This window comes from Bos mutus, chromosome 8 (assembly GCF_027580195.1).
Source record: "Bos mutus isolate GX-2022 chromosome 8, NWIPB_WYAK_1.1, whole genome shotgun sequence".
Taxonomy (NCBI): Eukaryota; Metazoa; Chordata; class Mammalia; order Artiodactyla; family Bovidae; genus Bos; species Bos mutus.
In genome coordinates, this window is record NC_091624.1 from 66,364,219 (window position 1) to 66,384,342 (window position 20,124).

At 35.4% G+C, this 20,124-nt stretch overlaps 1 protein-coding gene across 6 annotated transcripts in view; it reads left to right on the forward strand.

The window, feature by feature from the left end:
* The window catches only part of PTAR1 (protein prenyltransferase alpha subunit repeat containing 1), a 50,005-nt gene that overhangs the window by 18,664 nt on the left and 11,217 nt on the right, over positions 1 to 20,124 (forward strand). For 3 of the 6 annotated variants that reach the window (XM_070375784.1, XM_070375786.1, XM_070375787.1), the window contains 5 exons: positions 749 to 815; positions 2,629 to 2,684; positions 8,535 to 8,639; positions 10,762 to 10,975; positions 19,358 to 19,662. In XM_070375784.1, coding sequence (XP_070231885.1) covers positions 749 to 815; positions 2,629 to 2,684; positions 8,535 to 8,639; positions 10,762 to 10,975; positions 19,358 to 19,662 — 747 coding nt within the window. The remainder of the gene's footprint in view (positions 1 to 748; positions 816 to 2,628; positions 2,685 to 8,534; positions 8,640 to 10,761; positions 10,976 to 19,357; positions 19,663 to 20,124) is intronic. The other 3 variants (XM_070375783.1, XM_070375785.1, XM_070375789.1) reach the window with 2 other exon arrangements.

Sequence of the window (20,124 nt, forward strand, 5' to 3'; positions counted from 1 at the left end):
GCAGTGCAGGAGCCCCAGGTTCAATCCCTAAGTCGGGAACATCCCCTGGAGAAGGACATGACAACCCCACTCCAGTATTCCTGCCTGGAGAATCCCATGGACAGAGGAGCCTGGTGGGCTATATATATAGTCCATGGGGTCATAGAGAGTTGGACACGACTGAGTGACTTCACTAAAAATGTATACTGTAGTAGTATAGGAGAATGCATATAAGAAATAATGTTGAGTGAAAAATGTAGAACAAATTGTGAATTTATCATTGCTATAACTGTGTAAAAATGTATGTAAAAAAGAATAATTTTGCAGGGGAATGTAAATGAACTGTTAACTAAGTTGAATTATATGTGATTCTTTTTCCCTTTTAAAAATTTGCACAGAGTTAATTCTTGAAATATTTGTGAAATTAAATGAATAGTGGTATAGAAATTCTGTTTCTTTTTTTGTGCCCAAAACTACTGACAGAATGAATAGGTTAGTTTGATTATTCTTTGCAGACATAATTTCAGTGTCAACTTTTAAAAAGTTACATTATTGTATGTAGAAGAAAATCTTCATATCTTTGTACCTGAGGATAATCTTCATATCTCTGACAGCTTAGAAAAATGTTATCATTAAAATTACTGTGACATGAAATATAAGTATAATGTGAGATATATATATATATATAAAATAAAGAGGACCTTGAAAGAGAAGTCACATCTTCAAGGATAGGACTGTTTGTTTTTAATATGACTTCTCTTTATTTTAGAATTGATAGATGTCACATGCACCCTGCTACTTCTAAATCCAGACTTTACCACTGCGTGGAACGTAAGGTACGTCATTCTCATCAGCGATAAAATGAAATTGTTGAAATTTCTGAAGACATATAAGACCAGGAATTGTTAGCATTTTGAAAAGTGAAATATAAATCACATATTCATGGCATCTTACACTTATTTCTTCTTTATAATATCTCCATGACAATTCTAATATACACTTTACTCCTTTTTGCATGTTTATGTCTATTCTCCCTCAAATTCATGAAAATATAAATTTTCATGTTGAATTACAGTATACCATTTGATACATGCTTTTAACTTCCTTTTTTTTAGTGGGGGTAGAGGGAATCAGTATAATTGTTTGGATTATAAAGTGTTGGTTAGTGTATTTGAGAAGCACAGCAGTGCAATGGAATGTGTAAAGGTAAGCTTTAAAGGTCACAAACTGTTAGGTTAGTCACATTGTGGCCCCTGTGGGCAGATCATTTGACATCTCTCCACTCAGTATTTTGGAGAGGAACCACAGTTTATGAGTGTCTTAAGTTCTTTAATTCTGATTGTTGTAGCTTTAAACACAGAATACATTATAGAAATATTAAAATTCAGACCAGGTTTATTTTTTTTAATTCTCAGTTAAACAGTGTGTATGGTTTTTAAAAATTGATGGTTCTTTAGACTAACACAAGTTTTCTTATAAGAAAGCAAGATACAAATTATAGATAAATAAAAGTAAAGTCCTGTTGAACATTGTGAATTCATTTAAAATTTTCTTGTAGGAAAGAGCCGTAGATTATAGCTCTTTATCTTTAAATATGACTTAAAGAATGCTTTAATTTTCTGTGAATTTTAATTCCAAGTTAGTGTTTTATAATACCTACTGAATTTTATATTTGTAGCTGGTTTTATTAAATTTAGGTAACCTCTTGATTTGTTTTACATTTTCTTTTGACTAATGATCAGATGTGTAAAGAGTAAGCAAGGATGGAATGTGTTAGAAGGTTTTAAAAATTTACAAAGTTTAGAATTTTCATTTTCTTTTATGGGAAACTCCAAGTAAGGGAGTAGACTAAATGTTTGAGTGGCTACTCTATTCCAGGGACCATACTACAACTTTATACATTATCTCATTTAGTCCACACAATACTTGTCAACATTTGTTCATCAAATATTTATTGATTAACTACTATGCTAGGTCCTAGACACAGAGGATACATTTAATATGAGAGAATGAAGAGGGTCAGTCTTGACTCTGGTTTTTGGCCTGAGCAACTGAAAGGTTGAAGTTGCTATTTACTGGAATGGGGATGTTTGGGAGAAGAGCAGAGGGGTGTCTGCTGGTTGGAAGTCAGGAGTTCAGTTTGGGACATGATAGGTTTGTGTTCAAGTAGCTGTGTGTGACTAAATTTCAGGTGAGAGTTTTAGGCCAGATATAATTGGGAGTCAGTGGAAAATGTATCATAGTTAAAGCCTTGAGATTGTTTGAGATACCAGTAGTGGGTATAGATATTAGAAAAGAACCAGTCCAAAGACTAAACACTGGGACACTACAGGTTTCTAGAGCAGCACACTTCAGTATAGTAGTCTCTAGCCACATGTGGCTATTGAGCCTTTGAAATATGACTAGTCTCCATTGAGAAGTGCTGTAATGTAAACTACACATCAGATTTTGAAGACTAAGTAACCCCCCAAAGTAAAATATCTTTCTTATTAATAATTTTATATTGATTACATGTTGAAATTATAATATTTTAAATGTATTGATAAAATAAAATTTTACTTTATACTTGTTTTTAATGTAGCTGTTAGAAAATTTTAAATCACATATATGGCTCACATGTATGACTCACATTATATTTCTGTTGGACAGCCCTGTTCTAGAGTTTGCGAGATGAGGAAGAATCAACAAAGGAGACTTTTAGGAAGGTACTATAAACTTAAAACTGAGAGTTTTCTTAAGGGTAGAGACAATGTCGTCGTTGTTTTTTTTTTTTTTTTTCCCTAGCCTCTAACACTCCAGTGCCTGGTATATAACAGATCCTGTTTGCAGACTTGGCACTGAAAATAATTAAATTCAGTGAAAAAGAATGAGTGTAATAGAGAAGTGGAAGTACCATTTTTATGTTCACATATTCCTCATCATTACAGAGGAATCGAAAAATCCTCCCACAAAAAAGGATTTTTATTAGCATAATGTATATACACAAACACATAATTCATTGTATATTCATAGTGCAGTTTAGTGGTGAAGAACCTAGTTCTTAGATGTATGGATCTTAGTCCTAGTTCATCAGTTAACTAGCAAGCAGTTGACTTTTGACAAGACTTTTAACTTCTCAGGACTTTTAGGTTTCATATCTTTGAAATAAAAGATCTGAATAAGGTGGTTTTTTTTTTTTTTTTTGTATGATTCTTTTGGTCTGTGTTTTTATTGTGTGTGGTTTAGTCTTATGAAGGGAAGTTGCTCCATAAATCTATCTTTAATGATGTTAATATCTGTTAATCTTGAAGCTTTTCTAGTAAGGTGACTTAGTACGTTTTGTGCTAGATGAGTAGGAAGGAAATCGTGATTTTTAAAAAAATCCATTGTAGATATGTGTTCTAGTAAATTGTAATTTATATTAGTAAGATTGACGTACAAAGACATAGAATCATGAGTATATTTTGAGCAAAAAACGAACAACTTTGAAAGTAAACTGATCTAACCCTATAAGGTCTCACAAATCAAATACTCAGCATTTTATGTCTGATTGTTGGTACATTTCTTCTGACGTAACTTTAGGAAGCATTGAATGATTTTTGGCTGTATTTTATAAACAGCTAAAAGATTGTGTAACACATCAGTAGTTGTTGCAGTCTTAGGGAAAAAATACAGACAATAAGTTTTTGAGCTGATCTGTAATTATAGTATATGATGCATATAGTTTAAAAATCTGGCTGGTGCTAGAAAAAAATGACTAGTACTTTTTTTTTTTTTGCTTTGAATTTGCTTTGAAAATTGGTGAATTAATGGACGAAAGAGGTTGACTTCATAATAACGTCCTATTTTTCCTCCAGTCTGTGAACATAGAGTAAGCAAAACATCCTTGAGCAACTACAAGAGCTTGTGTCCAGGCTCCAGTGATTCATAGTCTTTCCTCAGCCTATTTAAATTGGTAGCTTTGTGCAGATTTGATGTTTTGTTCAGACACTTGCAGCGTGGAGACCTTGAGCAGGTTACTGAATCTCCCCCAGCTTCAGTTTCCTTATCTGTAAAACTGAGGTAACTTTGGGCTGCACCATATGAAATCATCCTTTTTGTAGGTCAGAAATGGTTAAGTCCAAATGTCCAGATCCTGGTTTCTAACACCATTCTCTAATAAAAGGAACTGGGCTTCTTAGAGGACTGACTGATTCTAGGACCAGGTCAGGAAATGTACCAGATGAATCTGGAACATCTTAAGAGAGCCAGAAAGTAAGGCAGTGCTTTTGCTGGCCAAAGCTCAAACAATTTGAGCAATAAAATAATGTAATAATGGATTATTACAAAGTATAAAATCAATATCCATAAGTCCATGCTGATATAAATAAATGCTTGAATAAACAGAGACAATAGACAACTCTTCAGTACTGAAGAATTCCAAATAATTTATCTAGATAACTTCCCTCAAGGAAATGGAGCATATCTCCCTACTCCTTAAAGTGTAACCTTTTCCCAAAAAGTAGAGTGGAAAAATCAATCATATGCTACCTAAGCCAGATATTCAAGGTCAACATCAACAGTGGCAACTCATGCTGATATTACATACCCCTGATACAAAATAATGAAGATAGCACTTTACCTCTGTGGTCCCCTCAAAACTCGCAACTGTAGTCTAACCCTGGAAAAAATATATAAAACACCTGATCAGTATTCTCCAAAACTGTCAAGGCGATCAAAAACAAGGTGGAGCTAAGGGACCAAGAGGAGCCTACAAAGATATAACAACCAAATATAATGTGATATCCTAATGGGACCCTGGAATTTAAAAAAAGGACATTTGGTAAAAAATGAAGCAATTCTAATTAAAGTATGGACTTCCAATACTAATCTATAAGTAATGGTTCATCAGTTGTGACAGTTGTATCATAATAATATAAAATGTTAATAATAGAAACTGGGTACAGGACATACAGAAATTCTCTTAATCATTCTTAAAAACTTCTCTATAAATTTAAAGCAATTCTAAATAAAAGGTTTATTTTTTAGAAAAACTGACGTTGGCAATTTCATATTATTCAACATAATATGGGATTTTTGTGAGAATTAAAGTAGAAAATATATGTAAATCACTTAACACTGTGCCTTATTCAGGAGAAGTGTTCAATAAGTGGTGGTTTTTATGAGGATGACTTTTATTATTATCATTATTATTTTACACAATAACTTAAGATTAAAGAGTGAAAAAAAGGTGGCATATGTTTAGTCAATATTTACTGTATACCAAGTACTGGGCTAACCAGTGGAGATTTAGCCATGGACATAATACACATGGCCCCTGGTTTCCTACAAATTTTGATTAGAGTGACAGCAGAGAGAACCCCTAATAGTTTGAGAAGGGAGAAAAAATATTAAAACTTTATAAAATAAGATAAATGTTGCAGAAATATGCAAATAACAATTTGTAAACTTCAAGGTATAAGTACATGAAATAACTAACTTCTTAGGATATTTAATTTTTCAATTTAACCTTTATCATGTTAACATGAAATATTTTAATTTATAAATTCTTCATTTTCCTATTTACATATCTCATTAGTTTAATTCAATCTTCTCACATGGCTTATTAACATCAGTGACTTTGTCATCATGAGAACTATTTTTTTGAGTTATCTAGCACAGTTTTCTGGGCTTCCCTGGTGGCTCAGATGGTAAAGAATCCACCTGCAATGCAGGAGAGCTGGGTTTGATCCCTGGGTTGGGGAGATCCCCTGGAGGAGGGCATGGCAACCGACTCCAGTATTCTTGCCTGGAGAATCCCCACAGACAGAAGAGCCTGGGGGGCTACAGTCCATGGGGTCGCAAAGAGTTGGACATGACTGAGAACTAAGCACAACACAGCACAGTTTTCCAGAGCATATTGTGCTTACTTACATTTAAGTTGTTCCAGATACAGTACTTTCCAAATTCACGTGTGACTGGAAATTTTATCTCAAGCTGTATTCCTACTTGAATACATTAAAGTAGGTGTTTTCTGTTGGATCTCTAGGTTATGTGATTGCTGATAGCTATAACTTAAACCAATTACAATATTTCTTTTTAATATGGTCTTTTAAAAACTTCTTTATAACGTTCCAGCACCTGCAATGTTCAGTCCTTCTAGGAATATTTCTTAAATTGATGGTAAAATTTTCCTTCTTTTTTTAATGATTCTGCCAGGCAGTCTTTTTAAGCATCCATCTATACCATTGATTGAGGTTGTTTCAGACTAAGATATCTTTACAAGTATAACTTTGTTGTTCAAAATAAAGAGATTAAGAGATGGCCCTTATTTGAGAAACTTTATAAAGATTCAGTTGTAGGGTAACTTCCTTTTTTCTGAAGAAAATTTTATTTCCTCTTATATGTATAGATATATATGGGCTTCCCTGGTAGCTCAGATGGTAGAGAATCTGCCTGCAGTACAGGAGACCCAGGTTCGATCCCTTGGTTGGGAAGATCCCCTGGAGAAGGGAATGGCTACCCACTCCAGTATTCTTGCCTGGAGAATTCCATGGAGTCGCAGAGTCGGACATGATTGAGTGACTAACACAAACACACATAGACATATATGGGAATATAGGTAGGCAGTTGTAAGTAAGGAGAGGTTTAAATTTAGTAAATGGAAATTTGGCTTAATATAGTAAATTGTCTACAGTAGCAAGTTAGCAGCAGCAGCAGCAGTGGTGTTTAAACTCTAGTGTGACCTGGAGGACTGGTTAAAACACATTGCTTTGCCCCACTGGACTTTTTGATTCAGTGTGCCTGGGTGAGGCTTAAGTTCCAAATGATGATGATATTGCAGTTAGGGACACTATTTTCAGAAACAGTGTGCCTACAAAATACTAAACAGCTTAACTTACATAGAGTAGCATTTTGCCTTTGAACAAAACATTACATATTTCAAAAGAAAAAGGATCTAGAGCTATAAAAGTAACTGGCTATTGTGGTAAATATTCCTTTGATGACATAGATTTCCTGTACCTTGAAAGAAAAATAGTCAATAAATCATAAATCATTTTTTAAACCATAAACCTTGGTATCACTTCAAACTATTTTACAGAGTTAAGTTACTTACCTGAAATAAAATTGATTGTAAAATGCAAGTATTTATTATCATTATTTAGTATTTTCATTAAAAAGGAAGTTCTTTTCCTTATCAAATAAGAATCTGTTGGGAAGGAAATGTATTGCGGTTTTTAGGAACTAAGTCCATCTAAGTAGGTGAGATATATGGTCTGGGCTCTGGTTTTGAGATTAACATCTCTAAAATAAATGATGAGCCCCTACTACAGGAAAGACATGGTAAGATTAATAAAAACTAGCAAATGACCTAATTTTATTATAAAACAATAGGTAAATTGAAAAATCGAAGTGTAATCAGTAATATCAGAGCTTATTATCAAAAACTTACCTGAGAAATTCAATCTAAACTTACATTAACCTGAGAAATAGGTGAGGCTCTCTTGCGTGACATAGTTTATAATTGCACTGAAGCTTTGAACAGTTTTAAAATAACAAAAAGTTCCTATTCCTTTTACTTTTGTTTATATTTCAAAAAGGAATGGTCTAGTGTATCAGGAGCCATTCAAGTATTTCTCCTGGTAATGTCTTTTGGAAACTTACCCTAAGTAGTAGTACAAATGAAGTTATAAGTGCAGAGGTTTTTGTTTCAGAATGCCTGCTGCTGGTGCTGCTGCTAAGTCGCTTCAGTCGTGTCCAACTCTGTGCAACCCCATAGACGGCAGCCCACTAGGCTTCCCCGTCCCTGAGATTCTCCAGGCAAGAACACTGGAGTGGGTTGCCATTTCCTTCTCCAATGCATGAAGGTAAAAAGTGAAAGTGAAGTTGCTCAGTCGTTTCCGACTCTTAGCGACCCCATGGACTGCAGCCTACCAGGCTCCTCCATCCATGGGATTTTCCAGGCAAGAGTACTGGAGTGGGGTGCCATTGCCTTCTCCGAACAAAAACTATGTGACCATTTAAAATGTTTAAAGATTATAAAGAACTGTAGAAATAATTCTCGAGATATAAGAACAGAATATAAAATCGCATGTTAAAATATAGATGCATATGAGGAAAGGTAGAAGGGAAAAATTCAAAAATAAAGTTTGTTAGGATGGCTATTGAATGAATGATTTTTTTTTCCCCTTACATCTCAATCCAATGTGTTTGTTGTTGTATGTGTGGTTTTGGTAATGAACAAGACCATATCGAGTCCTACTTAGGAAGTTAGAATAATTCTTGATTAGTATGGGATCTGCCCTGCATATACTGAAGTCAGGCCTTATAAGTTTTGGAAATGATACAAGCCAGAAAACTCCTTTGCCCTCTACCAAATAGACCACTAAAGTTCCACTGCTGATTTAAGAGCTTCCATTTCTGTTTTTTAATTTATTTCAAGATTATGGGAATACGTTCTTGATTACTGTGTGTAACATTTAAGAGAGTTTTATTTTTTTAATTCTTGGAAACTTGCTTCACAATGAGGTTATATTAATAGTCATGCAATTGTGTAGAAAAATAAAGTAATAGTTCTTTTTATTTTTCTTTTACAGAAAAGAGCTGATCCTCTCAGGTACTTTAAATCCAATTAAGGACTTACATCTGGGAAAACTGGCCTTAACTAAGTTTCCGAAGAGTCCAGAAACGTGGATTCACAGGTGTGGTTAATTTACACCACAGAATTCTTAGGGCTTAGAACGGGTGGAGGAAAAAAAACAGAATATGAAGCAGGTCACATACTGATTACTGAATTCTGAAGTCAGATTATATCTACATTCAAGCCTAGATGCCATCACTTTCTACTTAGGTGATATCTAGAGATTATTTAATCTCTTCAGGCTTTGGTTTTATCATTTGTAAAATGAGAATAATAATTACATCTATCTCAGAGTTAGTGGTTGAGTTTTACTTGAGGTAATGCATGTAAACACAAGCACAGTGCTCGACATATGTTAAATACTCAGTAAATTTTATGTTATTACTAACTACCTGAAGCAGTTATGGAAATTGCACTTAGATATTCAACTATAATGAGCAACTTGAGTTTTAATTAAACTTGGATTTAATTCAGTCAGGTGTGTTCCTGGTAAAAATGGTGGTGGTGGTTGTTATGGTTATTAAAATCAACCAAATAAAGGCAACTGAGGTGAATGGGGTGTAGACTGAATTAAAGTTGCTAAGACCATAAATGCAAAGAGTATTTTTAGGTTAAAAGCTGAGGCAGATAATTGAAGTGCATGTAAGAACTCTTTTCAAAATCCTGGCTATCTGGAAGCATTTTACTCTTGAATCACACATAACATCTTTGACTAAAATGAGATGGTCTGGGCTTACTGGTTGGGGTCAATGGGGAGATTCTCTGAAGAAATCTGTTCTTAGTTTATTAAGCCACTTTTAACTTTTCTTAAATCCTGAGCATTTTTAGGATCTTAAAGTCAGTTTAAGGTATCTTAACTGTAACCTTGCCTTTGGCTAGCATTGCAGAGCTGCTGGTGCTAAGTCATTTCAGTCGTGTCTGACTCTGTGGGACCCCATAAATGGCAGCCCACCAGGCTTCCCTGTCCCTGGGGTTCTCCAGACAAGAACCCTGGAGTGGGTTGTCATTTCCTTCTCCAATGCATGAAAGTAAAAAGTGAAAGTGAAGTCGTTCAGTCATGTCCAACTCTTAGCAACCCCATGGACTGCAGCCTACCAGGCTCCTCCGTCCATGGATTTTCCAGGCAAGAGTACTGGAGTGGGGTGCCATTGCCTTACTCGAGCATTGCAGAGCAGCTGCTTCCAAATGATGCAGTTGGTTGTACTTTCTCCCTATTAGAAATTGGGATAGCAGACTACAGAGAAGTGTATGATTATGTGTATGGAGACTAGGAAAGGGGTGATGGTAGAGGAAGGGAGTTATTACTAACATAGATGCATCCATCGATTTATTGACTTGTCTAAGGTTTTATAAAGCAAGTTTTGGTTGTTAAAAATAACATTATTTGAAAATGACAAAAGTGAATTTTGTTACTCAATTTCCTGTATCCTGGCTTGAAAATTTTAATCTATAAAGAATGCTTTCTTATGAGAAAATATTTGTAAAAACTAAAGACAGTAAGTGGTTAGAGGCACTTTTGAGTGCTTTTCATTTAAATGTATGCTAATAAAAATCTTAGATAAGGGGAAGATTATAGATGAAGAAATTTAAAACCTCTGTGATGGTTTCACTAATTATATTGGTTTTTTTTCTTGAAGATTCTATGCTATAATATAGAAATTTTGCTTTATAAAAGCTTAATGCAGCTTCTTCTTTGCAAACACACAAAGGGTGAGGCATGCACATATAATTAAAAGTGAACTGTGCTTCTTTTGAGTATTTACCAGCCAATAATTAATATCACTCCTTCCCATACCCACAGTACCACCAATCAGACACACACACACAAACAGTCCTGTTGCCTTTACATTTCCTGGCCAAATGAAGTTTTGGAGTTGTCATTTCCAAATTGATGATGTTTTCTTTTTGACAGATGTTAACATTTTAGAATGCTTTTTCTATAATCTTTGTCCTTTATCCTCACCCCCACTACCCCTCCACACCCTGCCTACATCCATGGTGCTGAAATTATTATCATTAAAAACACAAACAACTCTCCCCCTCCAAAAAAGACCCTTGAATACTGGGCATTACTTTGCATTGTCTATGAATAGAAATTAAATTGAGAACAAAGAGAACTCTGGTTGTTTCCCTCTCTGGTTTATTTTCTTTACTCATTTCTTGCCCACATGTTACCTTAACAGGCGATGGGTGCTACAACAGCTAATTCAGGAAACCTCCTTGCCTTCCTTTATGACCAAAGGAAACTTGGGAATAATTCCTGCAGAAAGGACACAGCAACTAATACGAGAAGAGATGGAGGTCTGTGGTGAAGCAGCAGGGAGATACCCAAGCAACTATAATGCCTGGTCTCATCGCATCTGGGTTTTACAGCACCTGGCTAAGCTAGACACCAAGGTAGGGTGTTATTTTGTGTCCCTAGGCACGTGTCTGTCTGCCATTTAAATCATCTGGTAGTATGTAGTAATTCCTTCTCAGAGGAGCTTTTAGAGAAGTAATGGCCCAGTAGCCCAGAGAGGATTGCAACAACTGATACCTCGAGGGAAACTGGCAATTTAAAACAAGTTTGCATCCCTCACCCGCACAGCTTTGGCACTGTTTAAGGCTAGTGTACTGGTAGAACAAAGAAGGTTTAAGCAGTAAGGAAGACTGAGTATAACTCCTTTTGCCCTGAAATAGGAACAGATGATTAAACTTGATACAATTGAAATTGTTCTTTCTTGGTAGCCTTTTGTTATGTGACTTAATGTGCTAGATCAGCTGGCTGCCTTTTCACAATCTCTTTTCTTGGGGAGGGAGATCTCACCCAGGTGTTCCCACACTTGGCCGAGTCTGTAAATTACCTGACGATTCTTACATCCTACCCTACATCTACTGAATCGAAATGAGGGTAGGATTTAAAGATCAGTATTTTTCACAGGCTCAGGGGATTGTTTGGATGCAGAACCAGGTTGGGAACTGTCACTGCCTAATCCTTTTAGTTTAGAAATGAGGAGATGGAAGTTTCCAGAGAATTTTAATGGCTTGGACTCAGCCACAGTTGTATCATTTATTATTCATCAGAATGAGAGCCAGGTATCCCTGTACTCCTTCTTACATACTACAGCTTCTCTATTTTTTCTTCACTTCTTATGGTATCAGTGCTTTAGAATCTAGAGTACTCTTCCAAAAGCTTTCCAGGCTTAAGACAATTTAAAGGAGTCAGAATGTCTCACATGGCGCTTTTAGATTAATGGGCTCGCATTCTCCATTTTTGCTTACCTCCCCTTCCTGTATCTCCTTTCAGGTCCCCTCTCCTCTCTCTCTGTGCTAGCCAGAGACTCCTCCAGAATAAATAGGAGAGCTTTCGCTTCTGAGGGATTTTAAGCCAATGATTCTGAAAGAGAAGGCATTCTTTGCAGCTTACATGGCTTTGCATTTCAGGAGGGGTGGCCACCTAATGGAATGGAAAGAGAAACAGAATCACATTAACCCAGGTTCAGATTCTGGCCCTATTAGCTCTTTGTGTAAAGTAAGGCTTTAATGTTTTCATCTATAAGATAGGGGCTCTGCTGCCTGCCTCCGTGGATTATTGTGAAAATTACTTGTGTTAATGTGTATAAAGTACTGGGCACCTAGTAGAGGCTCACAGAATTCCTCTCTCTGCTCCGCATAGGTAGAAAACTTAGGTGGAACTTGACTGCCAGCTAGGTTAACTCAGTGCAATTCATTCATGAAAAAAGTAGTGAAATTTTATTGTTACCAGACACTGTACTATACATTGGATATGGCATAAAGACAAAAAGCTTACTACCAACAAATTGAAAATCTAGTTGAAACAGATACTGACAGTTACAAAGCAGGGTAACACTTGCTGAAACTGAGGGAATTTTCCAGGCACATTGGGAGCACAGAAATGTCTCCTCTGACTGGGCTCATTGACAACAGCTGCGAGAGGGAGCGATGCTACATTCTCAGGGGCCTGGAGCAGTGAATACAAGTTATCTGGTGGGTATAGGGGATATGGAGTGCTTTAAAGTCAGTCATCTCAGCTGCACAACTTGGTGTCCTGTGGGAGGTAGGGAAAGGAAAGGGGAAGGTTGTGGATAAAGGAAGGCAGAGTCCAGGTGAGCTGAGAGCTCTTTGGAAACTTTCTTGCCTTGATGTGGACCTTTTAAAGAAGCAGTCCATATATCAGAAACACAGGGCCAAGGTGGAATTCTTGGTTCCTTGAGACCATCTCATAAGTCATGTATGAACTCATCTGCCCTGGTCCACTGCTAGGCTTACATGTTGTCAGCCTGCCCTCCTCTGCCTTGGGGATCTTGGCACTTTTCCTATCACCACTGCCACCATCTCTTACTCTCAGTGAAGGGTGCTGAATTTACAAAATCCATTTTCTGTTCTTATAAGCTGTTGGGCCCAGCTAGGAGATCATGATGATGGGGGAAGACCCTGATGCTGGGAAAGACTGAAGGCAGTAGGAGAATGGGACAACAGAGGATGAGATGGTTGGATGGCATCACTGTCTCAATGAACATGAGTTTGAGTAAGCTCCAGGAGATGGTGAAGGACAAGGAAGCCTGGTGTGCTGCAGTCCATGGGGTCACAGAGAGTTGACACAACTGAACAACAGGGAGATCATGTCCTACAGTGCTTTGTCTGTTAGAGGAAGTAATCACAAAAGTATTAGTTGTCTAGAGCAGCTTAAAAACACATATAAAATGAGTAGCATTTTTTTACTTAGAAAATTGAAAATGATTTTTTAAAGTGCTCATATTTAGCTTGGTAAGGGTATAAAGTGAAAGTCACTCAGTTGTATCTGACTCTTTGCGACCCCATGGACTCTACAGTCCATGGAATTCTCTAGGCCAGAATACTGGAGTGGGTAGCCTTTTCCTTCTCCAGTGGATCTTCCCAACCCAAGGATCGAACACAGGCCTCCTGCATTGCAGGCAGATTCTTTACCAGGTGAACCACAAAGGAAGGGTATAATATAAAGACAAGCATTATAGAAATTGATAAAAATCTTACCAAAGGGCAACATGGCAGCATTTACCAGACCTTAAAATGTGTGTTATCTCTAATATAGCGATTCTGGTTCTAGGCATTCATCCTAAAGAAAAAATGGGAGATGCAGTATGATATAGTGATTAAAGGCTCCACTCAGTGGTCATACAAGCATGATATGAATGCTAACTCTACTAGCAATTTGCTATGTGGCCTTAAAAAGGGTTCTTAGCGTCTCTAACCTCAGTTTCCTCATCTGTAAATTGGGGATGATGACAATTCTACCTCCTCGAGTGATGTAAATTAAGTAGGAGAATCCACATAAAGTGGCTGTCCCTAGTGCTGATACTAAGTGATCAGTAAACATTGAATATTATATTAAATATGGGAGTTTGATATATAAAAATACTGTATATAATAGTGAAAAACTGGTAACAGTCTAATAACAAGGAATGCATTTCACTGCAGTTCATCACAAAGTAGAATATTTTGTTGCTACTAGAAATTATACTTTTTATTTAAAGGAAAATGTTAATTATAAGTTAAGGATATAAAACTAAATATGAGATGGGCCTAATAATTTTTTATGTTATTAGCATTGAATAATATTTAACGTATTTTGAATAGTACCTGGCATATTATAAGTGTGCAACAGATATTTATACACACCAACACAGTGCCATTATGGATATATTTTGTTATATTTTCTATAAGCATGTGTTTTCTAGTCAGGAAAAAAATAGATTACAGAATAAAGAATACTTACTAGTGCTATGGGGTAGAATTATAAGAGGTTTTAATTTTCTATTTTTTGTTCCCTATGATGTTTGTATTTTTCAGTGGACATATATTGAAATAAATTTTAAAATAATCTATTTTTTCAGGGTGGGGTGGAGGGAAACAGTCACAGTTGAAAACAGTTAGAAGTAGTATTCCATTTATGAGACATATTCAGAACAAGCAAAGCGGTTTAGTAGGTGCCAGAGACTGGGGGGAATGGGGAATTAGAGGACTCCTAATAGGAATAAGGGTTGTTTTGAAGGTGATGAAAATGTTTTGAAATTATAATAATGACATAGGCAAATCAAAACTACAATGAGATATCACCTCACTCCCTTCAGAATGGCTGTCATCAAAATATTTGTCATCAAAGTGTTGACAAAGACAGTGAAAAGGGAAACCCTTGTACACTGTTGATAAGGATGTAAGTTGGTACAGACAGTAATGAAAACAGTATGACATTTCCTTAGAAAATTAAAAATAGAACTACAATATGATCTAGCAATTCCACCCTTGGTTATGTATATGAAGAAAACAAAAATACTAATTTGAAAAAGGTACATGCACCCCAGTTTTCATAGCAGCATTATTTATAGAAGCCAAGCTACAAAACCTTCCTAAGTGTCCATCAACAGATGAATGGATAAAGAAAATGTGATTGATATATATGTGTATATAAATATATATAATGAAATATTACTCAGCATTTGCAGCAACATGGACGGTCTTAGAGGGTATTACGCGTAGTGAAATAAGCCAGACAGAGAAAAAGAAATACTGTGTGTTATCACTTATATGTGGACTCTATAAAGTAAACGAATGAATTTAACAGAAACATTCACAGATACAGAGAACAAACTAGTGGTTGCCAGTAGGGAGGGAAGGGATGAGGAGCAAGATAGGAGTAGGAGATTTAGGCAGTAAAAGCTACTATATGTAAAATGAATAAGCTGCAAAGATAGATTGTGTGGCACAGCGAAATATAGCCATTTTATAGTAACTTTAAATGGAGTATAGTCTATAAAAATATTGAATCACTATGTTGTACCCCTGAAACTGTAAATCAATTATACATCAATAAAAGAAAAAAGAAAGTGTATCAGAATTAGATGACAGTAGTGAGACGGAGGAGTCTGGTTGGCTGCCGTCTATGGGGTCGCACAGAGTCGGACACAACTGAAGTAACTTAGCGGCAGCAGCAGCAGTGGCTATACAACTCTGTGACTATACTAAAAATCAGAATTTTTTTTCAACTTCAAAAATTAATTCTAATAAATAAAGCTTCAAGAATAGTTAAGAAATTGTTGAAAAAAAAGGAAAAATAAGGAACTCTGTATATTGCTATGCTGCTGCTGCTGCTAAGTTGCTTCAGTTGTGTCCGACTCTGTGCAACCCGTTAGATGGCAGCCCACCAGGCTCCACCATCCCTGGCATTCTCCAGGCAAGAACACTGGAGTGGGTTGCCCTTTCCTTCTCCAACGCAGGAAAGTGAAAAGTCGCTCAGTTGTGCCTGACTCGTAGCAACCCCATGAACCGCAGCCCATCAGGCTCCTCCATCCATGGGATTTTCCAGGCAAGAGTACTAGAGTGATATTGCTATATGTTTCTATTTTTTGAGCCAGTACTACAGTTTTAATGTCTATTTCTATAAACATTTAAATATATAAACATATTGCTATATGGCTCAAAAAATAGACACAGTAGAGAGAGTATAAAAGCCTAGAAACTAATTCCAGTGCACAGTGTGTACAAATTTCATTGATGATAAATATGGCATTTCACATGATTGGAGAAGGGATTCTTTTTTCAATTTGTGATGCTAATAAGATTGAGTTTTTAGAAAATAGTGGTTAGATTTTAATCTCACATACCAACCTGAACTCTTAAGTGAAATAAAAACGTGAAGAAAAAAGGAATTTAAAAAATCAATTGCAGTAATATATTAAGAAAAATATTTACAACACAGAAACTTAATACCTTTAATATATAAAGATCTCAAACCCATAAGAACAGTAATGACTTTAACAAAGAATAAGTTGAGCAAATTATAAAAGAGAATTAGACAAACAGGCAGTTTGTAAAAGAAACAAAGATAAGTGAATAGGAAAAATATTTAGCTTTAATCATAATTAAGGAAATGTAAATTAAATGTGATTTTCCACTTACTGGGCTACCCTGGTTGACTCAGCCGGTAAAGAATCCGCCTGCGGTGCAGGAGACCTGGGTTCAATCCCTGGATTGAGAAGATCCCCTGGAGAAGGGAACGGCTACCCACTCCAGTATTCTGGCCTGGAGAATTCCGTGGACTGTATAGTCTATGGGGTCACAAAGAGTCGGACATGACTGAGCAACTTTAACTTTGACTTCCACTTACTAAATTAACTAAAACTAAAGTATTGGTGAGGAATTTAGGAAACAAACATTAAGATCTTCTTCCAATAGGGGCATAAATTATACAGCCTTCCAGAGGGCAGTTTGAAATACACATCAAGAACTTTACAGAATTTTTCTCACTGTTCCAGTTAGTGTACTTCTAGAAATTTCTCCTAAATAAAAATAAGACATGTACATAGATTAAAATGTGTGTATACATAGGCGTGTTACTTACGCAAAGTGGAAACAAAAGGAGGGAATGGTTTAAATTGTGATAATCTTTAGGATGAAGTATTATGCAAAAGTTTAAAATTATGTTGTAGAATAATACTTAATGAAATTGGAATAAATTTATAATTTAATAAAATAAAATTTTGATATAAAAGATATCCAAAATTTGTGTTAAGTAAATTATACAGATGCATTATTGCAAAAAGCTGAGATTGGTTGTATGGTAGAATATTAAAAGTTTAGTCATTGTTGGTCAGTAGGATAATGAATGATGTGGGGATTTTTTTGCTTCTTTATATTCTGTATTTTTACATTTTTCTATAATGATCGTCTTGTATAATCAGAAGAAAAACCAAATGTTTTTTAAAAAATGTACAGAACTCATGGTGTATGTGTCTATAAGAACTAGCATTTCTAGTAGTCTTTCATTTTAAACCTGTTATCTTCTCTTTCATAGCCCTGCTTCCATAGTTTTCTTATAATTTATTTATTCACTAACTCATTTTTATGTGGAATGTTGGAAAAGAATAATTATACAAAGGTCATTTGTTCTGTCAGTGCCTTCCGGTTAAGCCATATCTTTGTGCAGTATCTTTAAGATCACTTAAAAATAATTGCTTTCTTTTTAAAAAAAATCACTGCCTTTTATTCTACTAAGAAAACACCCTGAAATTCCTGTTAAAAGATTTCTTCTTTAGTTAGTAGGCATTTTATATCTTAGGGAAAAGAATATAGTGAATTTTTCTCTTAAATAGTCTCAGAAAAGAGTTTTTAGGAATTGAATTAGTTTTGTTGAAAACCTTTTAAATATATGCTATTTTTGCCTCAAAATTACAATGAATTTTTAATTTTTACATGTAGAAAATATATAGTAGAAATAATCTAAATGTTTTTCACATTATATAAATTCATTTTAAACAAGTCTTCTATTCTTTTCAATACATAGTAAGAAGCTGTACCATAATTAAAATGCTGCTGTATTATGGCCTGAATTTCCTGCAGGTTAAGTCTTCAAAAATATAATTAAAAAAAAACAAAACAAAAACCTTAAGATTAGTTTTTGTTTTGCAGGTAGAAGTTTATCTGGTGGGTTTATTTTGCCCACCTTTTAAATCAAATAATCTCGTTATCCATTTCTCAGAGACTCACTAGCAATAGCCTCTGAAATAAATTTATGTGGCTGTGAATTAACTCATTATAATTTAAAGGAGATGTTTAAAACATTTCACTGATAAAACTTGACCATCCTAGCTGGGAGTAATCATATCTGTCTTTACCAGTCACTTTGTTTATTAAATTGTTCATTCATTCATTAAACATTTTTATATAGGGTATAGGGTGATGGGAACAGTAATTAGAAATGAATAAGTATCTTAAAAAACTTGTATAGTTTAGTGGGGATGAAAAGGTGTACAGGAATTTCTATAATATATATGATGGAACATACAAGAACTATGGAGGCTGAGAAGAGGGAAGACTTCTGGTTTTCTCTATGAAAAGTAGAGAGGGATCTTGCTTAAGGAGAAGGCATTTGCCTGAGCTCCCTGAAGAGCAGGTAAAAGAGCTTTTTGGCATTGTGTGGTCTGTATGGTTCACTGTTGATAAGTACATGTCATTTTTCCTTAGGTGGTCTGAAAATCCTCTCTCTGACAGATGTGGTAGGCCCTCAATACACCTTTTTCTGATCAAAACTCGTTTGCTAACCTGTCTGAGACACTGCCAAATAATTTATTTTTTCAGAAATGCTGCTTTCCTTTTTATCTCCATTTGAAATTCTTTAGTTTGCAGATTTAAACAATTCACTGCTGAATTTTGTCTTACCTATTTAAAAAAGTCACTTATTGATGATAAGTTTGAGACAAATAGTGAAAGTCATGAGCACTTGAAAATTCCTGTTATTCATGCATCATGTTTTTGTACTAAGCCCTTAGAATTAAGTAGTGAACGAAATAGACATGGTTTCTGCCCTGATGACACTTAATAGTGCCAAAGAAATAGTTACACCGAGTCTATTGTTGAACAAATAGATACAGTACAGATTGATTAAATGCAAAAAAAAGTTTCCATCAAAGTGACCTCTGAATTTATATTTTCCCTTCAGTATAAGCATTAAATTAAAAGTGAATACCCAGAGTCTTTCCTTATTTTAGAATCTGACTGTTCTATGTGTATGCCAATTAGAAAGGTCCTTAAATTCTGTAGTATTAAAAAAAATTATTATTTTCTAAAAGAAATGGAACATGAGTATTTATTAAGCAACAACACTGTGTTGGATGTTATGTACAAAATATTGATAGGAATGGCATTATCAAAACAAGGAATGAATGAAAGAAATTCAAAGTATTAACAGAGAAAGGAAAACCTTTAGCAATTCCTCATTTCACTTCCCTTTTTCCTTCCTACAAGATTCTTCTTGATGAACTATCTTCTACTAAACACTGGGCATCCATGCATGTTTCAGACCACAGTGGATTTCACTACCGCCAATTTTTATTAAAGTCTTTGATTAGCCAAACTGTGACTGACGGTTCTGTATTGGAGCAAAGTCCTTTGAGAAGTGAGTCAACTGTAGTTCTCCCAAAAGATGAAGAAGCAGTGGCTTCAGCAGAGGAATCAAGGATAAATCTTCCCCATCTTCTAGAAGAAGAAGTTGAATTCAGCACTGATCTTATTGATGCCTACCCAGGACATGAAACCCTTTGGTGCCATAGGTAAGAGAAGGAAGATGTATTTCCTGCATGAAACTCTGTGTGTCCTTATGAGAGCTACAGAAGGTCTTACATCTGACTGGAGCCTCCTTGGGTGAATACGGTAATTTAACTATGGAACTTTGCCTGAGTGATTCAAAGGACTTTGTGTTACCATAGCCTCCTCCTCACAGTCTTCATGAGCATGAGGTTCTTTGCACAGATCTTTGCCAATGGCTCAAGATGGTGGTGTTCATCCTTGATTGTGCAACAGAATAACATGTGTTACTTCCAAACTAAAAAATGTTTCTGGACTCCATCTTTGGAGATCCTGATACTTAGCATTTCTGTGATAGAGTGCTGCCATCTGTCTTTTAAAAAAAAAAAAACAAACAAAGCAAAAACCCTAACAGGTAAATTTGATGTATAGTCAGGGTTGAAATCAATGATTAGACCCTGCGAATAGTTAAGCTTTGGCTTCCCAAA